This window comes from Myotis brandtii, unplaced genomic scaffold (genome assembly GCF_000412655.1).
Source record: "Myotis brandtii unplaced genomic scaffold, ASM41265v1 scaffold133, whole genome shotgun sequence".
Classification (NCBI taxonomy): domain Eukaryota; kingdom Metazoa; phylum Chordata; class Mammalia; order Chiroptera; family Vespertilionidae; genus Myotis; species Myotis brandtii.
This window is the reverse complement of record NW_005354718.1, coordinates 1,239,837-1,251,308: the sequence shown is the minus strand read 5'-3', so window position 1 is coordinate 1,251,308 and position 11,472 is coordinate 1,239,837. Positions and strand designations below refer to the sequence as shown.

Here is an 11,472-nt window from a genome sequence, read left to right as displayed (position 1 = left end):
AACCTTCTGCCAAAAATCACAGGCTTCTTTCTCCCAAGACAAACAAGCATAAAATATAAGAGAAATGAAAATGTGCCCGCTTTGCGGTTTTATGCTTATGCTAAGATGTCCTAACTGATCAGATACTGTTTTCTCTCCTTTACAAAGAAGGCCTGGAGTTGGAGGGGATGGGAAATGGAGGGAGAGGTGGCAAAACAGTTGCAAGTTCTCTAGTAAGTAACTTCCTCAGAGTCTCCTCCTCTCCTCTAAGTGGACTTTCTCCAGAATGCAGTGGTTTGTCAGCCATGCTGTCAAGCTGCTGAAGAATTCACTGGACTGAGGCTAAGCTTATGCTACGAAAGAATCTAAGTTTATTGTCCAACCTCAGAGTAATCACTTTGGGCAAAGCAGTAGATGGAACAATGAGGAAAGAAGAGGCGCTGAAGGGCTCAATTACATAGAAGATACAGATAAGTAACTTTACATCATCAGTTGTATGCGAAGGAAACATGAAAATGTTATTTTGGATAAGAGCAAGAATTTCTAACTTGGATCTTCTAGATCCAAGTCATGTTTCAGTGCTTCTACTATATATGCTTAAATATTTTTAGTTGAGATATATTAAGAATTTTCTACTTTCCAGCAATCTTCACTGTCACAGCAGTAACAGTGACAACTAGAGCTTTAAAAAATATCAGGCATCTGCATGGAATTATATTTGGTAATTTTGATGTTTAGATATGAAATAGATAATTTTCAGTGCCCTTTTATACTAATTTTTTCCCCTATCACCAAGGCCAGGTGTAGCTCATGCTTCCATTTGGGGGTTCACTACTTCATCTAGAACTATTCTCTTACAAATTATTCCATACTTCAAGTTATTTTATTTTTTTATTCTGACCTCTGCCTCTTCAAATCTTCTAAACAACAAAATCTTCTATTCCTTCAAGCTTCCACCAAGTCATTCTGTATGTAACACAATGATGATTATTCCATTTCTAAAGGGTTGCTAAACCACATTGCAAACCTTTCCTTTTCCTTTCTAATAGCCACTGTCACAATCAAGAGGCCCAGTAGCAACACCACCACTAGATTATATAAACAGACAAAGGGGCTTGGTGGGTAAAAATTAAAACGTCCTATATAATAAAAGCCTAATATGCTAAGTGTCTGGTCGTCTGTTCAACCAATCAAAGCATAATATGCTAATGATATGCTAAGGCCACTCAACCGCTCGCTATGACGTATGCTGACCACCAAGGAGCAGACGCTCTGACTAGTAGGTTAGCTTGCTGCTGGGGTCCGGCCAATTGGGACTGAGCCCTCCCACAGTTCCTCCTGGGCTGGCCAATCTCCCGTGTCCCTCCCCAGCCCCGATTGTGCACCGGTGGGGTCCCTTGGGCTGGACTGCGCCCTCTTGCAATCCAGGACTTTACAGGGAATGTCAGAGAGCTGGTTTTGGCCCAATCCCACAGGCCGGGCCTCTAATTAAGATATATTGAAAAAATAATATTGCCACTTGAAAGGTAAGAAAATTGGGCCTTGTGTAAATCATTTTATCTACTTTTCAATTTAGACCACTTAGTGAAAGGTCAGGAACACCTAAAGCAGTGGTTCTCAACCTGTGGGTTGCAACCCCTTTGGGGGTTGAACGACCATTCCACTGGGGTTGCCTAAGACCATCGGAAAACACATATATAATTACATATTGTTTTTGTGATTAATCACTATGCTTTAATTATGTTCAATTTGTAACAATGAAATTGGGGGTCACCACAACATGAGGAACTGTATTAAAGGGTCGCGGCATTAGGAAGGTTGAGAACCACTGACCTAAAGGAATGGTTGGCTACTGTCTTGTTATGAACCTATCATAACAGTTCCAAATCTAGGATATATACATTTCCATGGTAAAACAGCTCCTGTCTACAAAACCAAGCCATTTATTATCTTAGTTGGCAAAAGTAGATGAGATGTTAGAAGCACAAATTTAACAAATACTATTTTATTATTTACAAAATACACAGTGATCAGAAGGGCACACATCACAAATTATGAAAGGAAAAAGTAGAGACAAATGCAATGAACGACAACAAGGTACCCATTCACATGGAGTCCATTTAGAACAAAACAGTTCTTTGTTAAAGTTTGACAAGAAGAGTAGGTACATTGCTGTGTAAAAAAACCGCCAGTTACCTAGTACACCACTACCAAAAAGTAGAAAGTGTTGGTAGTGTATCTAAATGCATCCTAGAGTACATTATAGCATAGACAGGTCTAGTGTTCTACAGCAGAACCAGTGGTTTTAGGCAGGAACCTGTGAGAGACTTGACTGCCTATCTTGCTGGAAGAGCAAAGCCCCAGGACCAATTAACTTCCCTACCTTCCATAAAGCTTTGTTCAGGTGACTGTAGAATGTGGTGTCAAACACCCCATTCATTTCTGCTGCAAGTTCCCTCAGAACAGACACTGTGGACTCATCACTGGCATTCAGAATCCGCACAAAGAATTTATTCCACAATTCACCATCTTTTAGCCTAAAAATATATAAAAACCATTTCTGTCAATATTAGGCATGTAAAAGTTAAAACTGTTTCTGTGTTTAACTCAGTGGTACATTTATGTACCATATGATTTAAGGTAATGCCTAGAACTCTAGAGTTAGAGATCATTCAAATAGTACTTTGGAAGTCCAAGGTGAAACTTAAAAAGACTATCATAGTGGGAAAAGCCATAATACAATGCTCTTAAAAAGTCTCTCATCTAAATCTATTAAATTTCCTCTGTGTACTAAGATGTAGCACTTCTCTTCTACAAATAGAAGAAAAATGAATTTTGTCTCCTCTACTCTAACTTTCCTAAAGTCTAGGTCATTAGAAAGACTATAGAACCTCTCCCCCTGCCTAGTGGTTTATTATCTTCACAATCCTCTGAGAATCCTAAGCTTGACTGAAGTAACTGCTGCTTAGTCTATGATGTTTGTACTTTTTCCCCCCAAATCAGAGAAGCTGCCACTATTGTATAAGGCAGAGCTATTAGGAAATCCCAACCGACCCCACCTGTTTCTGTTTGTGTTAGACCCACCTAGGATCATAAACAACTGGAGGTACCTGAATCTATCCTATGTATCTTGCGTTATATTTCAAGCCTATTTTTAAAGTACATGTTGGAGGCAAATAAGATTGATCAAATTCTAAGTTAAATAAAGAAAAAAATGCAATTCAATTGTTGGGAATGGGGAATGGAGGAGAAGGGTGTTAAGTCTTCAACACTGATTTTTTTAAAACCAAAGAATGTACCAGTGATACCTTGGTAAACTTATTCTGTGAAGTTATTAGCTCTGATAAACTAAAGTGAAACATGGGATATTTAATAAGTTTCATAATCAGGCTTGAGAGAGTACTAAAGTTCTGAGACCAAGCAGCTCTTATTAAAAGAGCATTTACTTTTTCACCAAGGAGATTCAGTTCTCTGCTTTGGTTCCACCCATTCACTAAATAAATAATAGCCTACAATTAGTATATAATTTAGAAATTTAACTATCTTCAAGAAATGGTTATTAACTTTTGATAACAAAAGCTATTAAAAAGGGGTATAACACTAACACCAATTGGTTAGAAAATTATTCTCATGAAATGTTTCTACTAACATTTCTAACTAAGAGGCTCAATACTACAATTGCAGTCTGCATGATACATCTAGGTCCAGAATGATGTCCTGAAGTCTGAGTAGTTTCTTGTTTTTTTTCCTTGTTGTTTTTTTTTTAGTTTCTTGTTTTTAATGACCAATTCCTTTGCCCTGCACTAGGTGCTCCACTGATACTTAATAAATAAAAACTGTTGAAATTAATGAAATCATGGCATTGGGACTAAGAAGACTAAGGCTGCCAAAGCAGAGAGAGCACCCAATAGAAAAAGAAAATTATTTGAGCAGGCAAAGACCCTGAAATCACCAATACTTACTCAGAAATATTTTGGCTAAGTTTCCAGAGGGACCCATCCCAGAAGACCTGTAGGTGTTCCTTGAACAATAGTAAATGTGCTAAATCTGCTATACCAAACAGATCTACCTGAAATCACAAAAAGCACCATCAGCTAAAACAATTCTCTGCTACTTGGCAATTTATTTAATTATTTATTTTTATTTATTTTTAGAGAGAGGAAGAGAGGAAGGAAGGCAGGGAGAGAGTGGGAGAGGGAGGGAGAGAGGCAGAGAGAGAGAGAGAAACATCATTCGGTTGTCTCCCACACTCACCCCGATAGGGGATCAAACCTGCAACCTAGGTATATGCCCTGAGTGGGAATCGAACCCGCCACCTTTTGGTGTACGGGACAATGCTCCAACCAACTGAGCCACACCGGCCAGGATTCATGGAAATTTATTTATATAGGAAGTTGAAAGATACTAGAATGGTTAAATTTATTTTATGACATATATTTTAGTAGACTGTTCCGTACCCTTACAGTAAAGGGAGAAGCTCCCCCAAAGAAGTGGTCAATGGAGCCAACTCTAGGAACTATCCTTAAGAACAAAAGGCAACAAAAATATCTGGACTGACAAATTCAAATGTGTAGATCTACTGAATTTGCATGGACTCCAGCTGTGATCTAAATGTGGTCCATATGACTAATTCAGGTTCATGCTACATATTCAATCAGCAAATGCTATATGTCCAAAACTGAGTCAGAAAGGGTTGTGCATATAATGTATAAAACACTTTACATTTGTCCTAATGTTCCCTGTATATTTTTTAATTTAATCCTCACAATAATTCTTATGTATACAGAGCAGATTATCCTTATTTTACAGAGATCACACAAAATGATTTACTACATAGATAAGTGCTAGAAATAGCCCTGACACTTAGGTTACTTAGTCATGGGTTTGCATGTGCCTGTGTATATTCTTTAATGTTGTGACAAAAAAAATGGTATATTTTGATTTGATGATATTTGAAAATTAGGTCATCTATTCCAGGAGAGACAATATCAGTAAACACTAGCTTTTATAGCTTATCTAGAAAAGAAAGAGATGAAGAACCCTCTCCATATTTGCTCAGGCTTGTTTTACACTTACCTGGTAGGGAGAAGAACAGTTAGCCAGGATCTTTTGTCCTTCCAGGATCTGTACAGTCCGAAAACCGCTGATGGTAAAAACATCTAGCTGTGCTCTAAGGTCCACACTGTAGGAAAAGTCCACTATGTTCAAAGCTTGATTGTTCTTATCACAATCATAGGGATCGTAGATTCTAAGCCCAGGTTTAAGAGAAAGAGATAATAAAAAATAGGCCATGAATGAAGCTGCATAGCTGGTCTTAAACAAAAAACAAACAAAAAAAAAGAAAGAAAAAGAAAGAAAGAAAAAGATAAAAAAGAGGTACTGCAGGTGTGTCTTAGCTATGCCAACAGCTCCCCCCAGTGGTTAGTTTTGAAAATACACCTGTAGGAGCAGTGGCAGTGTCCATCCACCCAAGTGGGCAAGTGGGGAATGTCAAGATTCTAGTTGAGTGACACAAGTATTAGTGCATATCTAAACCACAGTGCATGGTCACCACAGAACACTTATCAAGTTTCCATAAGTACGGAAAGTAGAGTGCAGGCCTCTGCCTTACACTGCACATATTAACACATAGAACAGCAATGATTTATACACTGATGAGAATTATGATGGAGAAAATTAAGCTTTTATAGGTGTCATAACCTTTCTGTTTATTACTATAGATTAGATTTTCCAAGTTTCCATTTTAATTCAGATTCCTTTCTCCCAGATTTTAACGGAAAATATAGGACTTTTTTTTTTTTTTGTAAAGTGCTACCTATATTGTAACTTATCCTGTTTTCTATTAAACTAACACCAAATTCAACCTTACTCTTATTTCAACCCTTATTTCCTAAAACAAAAAACAAACAAAAAAACAATTGTGTAACACTAATTCACCATTAATTAATTTTATTTCCTTGGGTTTACCTATTCCATGCAATAAAGCTACTATTCAAAGAGATGTAGGAACTATTTATGTGAGAGAAAACAATGGATTATTTTTGTGTTTCTTTGTCTCTCTGCTTTTCTCAGTTCCCTCAAATCCTGATTGACATTGGTGGCAGGTCCTCTATTCCTAAATACAGGCTTTGATTAAACCACTCATGTGTTTCTACAGCACAGAACGATCTATTTTACCTAGTTGCTCCCATTTTATATGATGCAACTGTTTTGGCCATCACAAAATTGTAATTTCTAGATATTTTAAAACTTGGGAGAGAGAGGAAAAATGTTTCTTAGGTTAATAAAAAGAAGCGGGAAGATCTCCTCACTCTCTAATTAGCCACTGTTACCTTGGACAAGGCATTTCACTATTTTGGGTCTCATTTCATCACAAAAAATATATATAAGCACTGCATTAAATGATTTCAAAAGGTTCTTTAAATCCTTTTGAATGTATATGAAATTTCCTACCAAATTTGACAAGTCATGACAAAAAGAAGGGATATCTAAATACATAGTGCACAAATGCCCAACCCTTAAAGGGCTTAGAATATCCCTTTGCTTAAAATTTTGGTAGACCTGAGAATTCTAGCATTATCCTCTAAACTTTCAGTGGGGTTTTCACATTGGGAACACATGGGGGTGGGGGGTGTCTGGTGGTCACAATAGCTGGGGGAATATAAGTTGTATTTAATTGGATGGGGTGGGGGCAGTTATGGGAGCATAGTGATATAAAACATCCTAAAATGTTTGGAATAGACTGGCATGAAGAATTATCTTATCCAAAATACTTCCGGTGCCCTGGATGAGAAATCCTGCTGTATTATGCCTGGAGAAGGCTTTAGGATTCTGCTATCTCAGGAAAGAAGGTGGGATGCTCCAGTTCTTTTGGTTATAATTGCAAAAATACACTGGGGGTTCCTTTAATTTCCATACCAACTATAATTTAGAGTTGAATTGAGTCTTCTCTTACAGATTAAGTAATCAGGAGAAATGTAAAGAATAACTGCTGCTTTTGGGTTGGGGCAGACAAAGCATCTTTAAACCAAACTGCTTTACTCAAATACCATGAGACCAATAAACACTACAAAGGTATGCTGGTCCTCTAGTCCTTCTCATAAAACAAAACCTGTGGACTATGCCTTCCTTGTTCATGCTTTAATGTGTTCTTTCTATATTTTTTAATTAAATATAATGGAGTGACACTGGTTTGCAAAACCATATAGGTTTCAAGTGTACAACTCAAGAAAACATCATCTGCACACTGCATCATGCTCCCACTGCCCCAAGCCAAGTCTCTTTTCATCCTCATTCTCCCTTTGCCTACCTCTGCCTAGCCCTGCTCCCCTTCCCTCTATCACCACACTGTTGTGTCTGTTATATATATGGGGGGTTTTCTTTTCTTAATCCCCTCACCTTTTTCACCCAGCCTCCCAACCCCCCTCCCCTTTGACAGCTGTCAGTCTGTACTCTGTATCTGTGAGTCTATTTCTATTTTTTGTTTATTTTGTTCATTAGATTCCACATGTAAGTGAGATCACATGGTATCCGTCTTTCTTTGGTTGGCTTATTTCACTTAGCATAATACTCTCCAGGTCCATTCATGCTTCACAAGAGGTAAGATTTCCTTCATTTTTATAGCCATGTAGTATTCTACTGTACATGCCTTAATGTGTTCTATATTTTCTCAGTTCTTAGTATTTGGGCTTTATTTCTTATTTCCTGCTCTCCACTTGCCCCTTGAACCTGATGGCTAATAAGCTGGGTTTAATTTGAACACTAAGCTCCTTTTCTTGGCATAGTTTGCATCTGTATTCTGGTTTTTACCTATTCCTTTTGGCAATTACCTTAATTTGGCCTGACTTAAGCTTTGGTTTTTGAAACGCAGCAGTGCTTTGGTTTTGTTAGCATACTCACTAGATTTGTACTGGCCCCACTCAAAGAAAGACTGGACAATCTACTTTACATTCCCCCAAATATTCATATTTTATTTTCTTTTTGACAGAAATCATCATAATACTCAGAGTGGTTAATTATTTTTTTCTGAATTAATGTATTCCCAAAATGTTATTTTTTTCCTTTGAATTCTTTTAAACTATTGACTGTTTAAATGGTTATTGACTTTTAGGTAGCAAATATTTTCTTAATATACTGTGTTTGTCATTGTGGCATTTATTGAAAGGCAAAAGAAAATGGCAACCATCTATGTTTGAGAGAAGCATAAAAGAATGAGAAGGACCAACCTGTTTCTAAAAAGCAGAGTACTTGGACTCAAGTCACCATGGACTATTTCTGCTTTGTGTAGTTTCTCCACGATTGTCAAAAGGTTATAAACAATCAACACTGTTATTTCATGGGTAATCAATTCGCTGTGTTGAAAAAGATCCTGGAGATAGAAGGACAACAAAATTCACTGTCTCTTAAGTTAGGGAGACTGCACTTATACTCAATACCTTGCTGGCTGCTGCTTTGTCCTCTTCCTTGTTGTTCTCTACTAGAATTGGGGGCTCTTTTGTAGGTTGGGCCTCTGTCCCAGTTTTAACACTACTACTCTCCTGTAAGATTGTTTGTGAGGATTTAATGAAATAATGGACTAAGAGCATTAAGGACAAACCTGGCCCATAAACGGTGTTCTATACATGGTAGTTTTAAAATACCCTTATTCCAACCATTTAGGGAAATCACACTACAGTCAAAATATGCAGCAAAACCTTAAAAACATTACAGAGAATAAAATGTTTCATTGTGGTTGGGTTCTAAACATAATCCAGTGGGGGTCATAGTAAAAAGCTCTGTAACTCTTCTAGGATCTGTAAGCAAAGATCCACACTTTTGTGAGCATTTACTGTAGGAGCTAGACCAGGTTCACACAGTAAATAGTGGCAAAAGTGTCTCTTGTGCTTCTGCAGGAGGAGAAGAGAAGAAACCATGTGAAATAGCCCAGAGTGCTCTGTTCTTAACAGGGCCCGCCTCATGGGAAACCAGTTACCCAGAGCCTACCAGGCCCGGGAAGGGAACTCCCGCCCACTCTAGCTAGCCTGTTCCACACCAGGAGGTGGGGTAGGGGAGGACAGAACACAGAGACATAGGCTCCTAAAAATATAAATTACAGGACTATACAATGCCCCCCTTCCTCCCCTCACACCTTATCACCATATTACTAAAGGTCTTTTTATAGCAGTTCCTTTTACCTAGTACATCGTATTGGCTATCAAGAAAAAGTTACAAGGAATACTAAAAGGCAAAACCAAAATTTGAAGAGACAGACCAAGTGTCAAAACCAGAGATGACAGGAAAATTGGAATTAACCAACTAGGAATTTAAAACAAGAGGGACCATGAGCTGATGATGATCATAGATGACAGGGTCATTACACAATTATCTACTTTTGTATATGTCTGAACATTGATATAAGTTAAAAGAGGTTCTCGGTCAAAATAACTTGGGAAAAGAAAATGATCAATGCTTTTCATTTATAATGAGTTGGTATACTTCTAGATGATTAACAAGAATTTTGTACTAAATTCTTTTGCTAAATGGAACACAAATCTCTCTACGTGAGGACTTGAAATTGTTTTTATATTATTGCAAACCTGAAGGGTGAAGCAGTTTGTATACTGGTGCCAAACGATACAGCCGTCTTGGTACTGATAATAGCTGCACAAGTAATCACACTCCTCATTTAAACGTTCCTTTAACTTGAGGTTGATGTAAAAGTCCCATGGGACAGTTTGAGAAGATACCTGGTAAGAAATGATATTTTAAAAATAAGAGCAATTAGAATCTATGGTTATTGTCGGCAGATTAAAAACATTCCCTCCAGCCCTTCTAATACCCCAACAAAAAATAATAGTAAAGGGATATTTTGAAAGGCATAAATCTATAACAAAAGAGCTGAGAGCAATCAAATCTATGCCACAAGACCATCTGCCTCTCCTTTCCTCTTTCTAAAAATCAATGAAAACATATTTATAAAAAATTTCTAAGGATAAACTGTTTTAAACCAAGAAATCTAATATCCAAACTACCAATCAAGTAAAGATGTGGAATAAAATTTTCAGAATACAAGATTTCAAAAAACTTACATCCCATACATCCCTTCTCAGGAAGCTACTAAAGCATGAGGGCTTAAACCAAGAAAGAAAAAAAAAAAAATGGAATCCAACTAAGTGGGCATCCAATCTAAGAATGAGGTAATGTGAATCCCTGGGATGGTGGTGAATGAAAATTTCAAAATACTATTGTGTGTGTGAAGTCTAGAATGTAACTTGTCAATACTGGAGCAGGGCAAAAAATTTCAGATTTTCTCAAAAAGATAAAATTACAGAATACTGAGTATGTTTGGACATATTAAGAGAGTTACACAATAGCTTCTTATTTTTGATATCTGATCCTGGAATATAATGGTGAGTGATTTCTTGAAGCATCAGTGATTTTCCTATAAGAAGCTTATAGACTATTCAAAGAATTTGATGGTACCATGGGGACACAGTTATTGCTTCAACTCACTTTATTTACAAGGTAACTGTACTGACAAGGAATCAGTCCTACCTTTATTATGGTCAACTCTGCAGAGTTTCTTGGTGTCACCCAGAATAATTTGTAATCTTCACATATTAGGTATTCTTGTTTAATGCAATAATCCTCGTTACCTGTTGAGAAGGTTTTGATTTCAATTAAAAACCACTGGAATATATATAGGGCCCCTAGCTTTTACTTCCTGGTTTAAGGGCTAATAGCACCTTATAATTAGTCATTTAGTAGTAGCTAGAATACTTCAAAATCATTTGTTAGCCAGGCTGGTGTGGCTCAGTGGTTGAGCATTGAGCCAGGAACTAGGAGGTCACAGTTCGATTCCCAGTCAGGGTACATGCTAAGTTTGCAGGCTCGATCCCCAATAGGGGGCATGCAGGAGGTAGCTGAAGATGATTATATCTCATCATTGATGTTTCTATCTCTCCCTCTCCCTTCCTCTCTCTGAAATAAAAACATATTTTTAAAAAATCATTTATTAAATACTGAAAGGAAGACAGAACTCCTATTGTTAGTAGGACAAGAACTTATCAATGATTCTGTTTCTTGTAATCTAGAAATATTTATTGCTCAAAAGCATAAAGCTCAAGTACAAAAATAATCACTTATTTGTACACTGTCATACACAAAAGGACATGCATTCAATGGTACTTACCCAGTTCAATTTCCTTCTCTATTTCCAACTTAGGCATTGGTCTATCTTCTACAAAAAACTCTGCAGAAGCACTCAGCTCTGGTTGGGATTTCAGTAGTAGTCTGCGATACTGTGAACACCAGGGTGACTGAATGGGGTTTTCTGGGGGAGGAGGAGAAGTTGTAAAAAAAACATACCCAAAAAACCTACAATGAGTATTATAACAGAGGGGAAAAACAAGATTGCATGATCAATACTGCTAACCTAACAAAACTCATCTATCTCAAGTCTTTATGATATTACTAGAGGCCCAGTGCATGAAATTCATGAAATTCATGAAATTC

At 37.3% G+C, this 11,472-nt stretch overlaps 1 protein-coding gene across 1 annotated transcript in view; it reads right to left on the bottom strand.

The window, feature by feature from the left end:
• Positions 1-1,968: 1,968 nt before the first annotated feature.
• The window catches only part of BUB1B (BUB1 mitotic checkpoint serine/threonine kinase B), a 74,863-nt gene continuing 65,359 nt past the window's right edge, over positions 1,969-11,472 (bottom strand). Inside the window, exons 17-23 of the mRNA XM_014534776.1 lie at positions 11,150-11,290; positions 10,513-10,613; positions 9,555-9,704; positions 8,205-8,347; positions 5,056-5,227; positions 3,942-4,048; positions 1,969-2,516 (exon numbers count right to left, since the gene is read on the bottom strand). Coding sequence (XP_014390262.1) covers positions 2,285-2,516; positions 3,942-4,048; positions 5,056-5,227; positions 8,205-8,347; positions 9,555-9,704; positions 10,513-10,613; positions 11,150-11,290 — 1,046 coding nt within the window. The 3' untranslated portion in view covers positions 1,969-2,284. The remainder of the gene's footprint in view (positions 2,517-3,941; positions 4,049-5,055; positions 5,228-8,204; positions 8,348-9,554; positions 9,705-10,512; positions 10,614-11,149; positions 11,291-11,472) is intronic.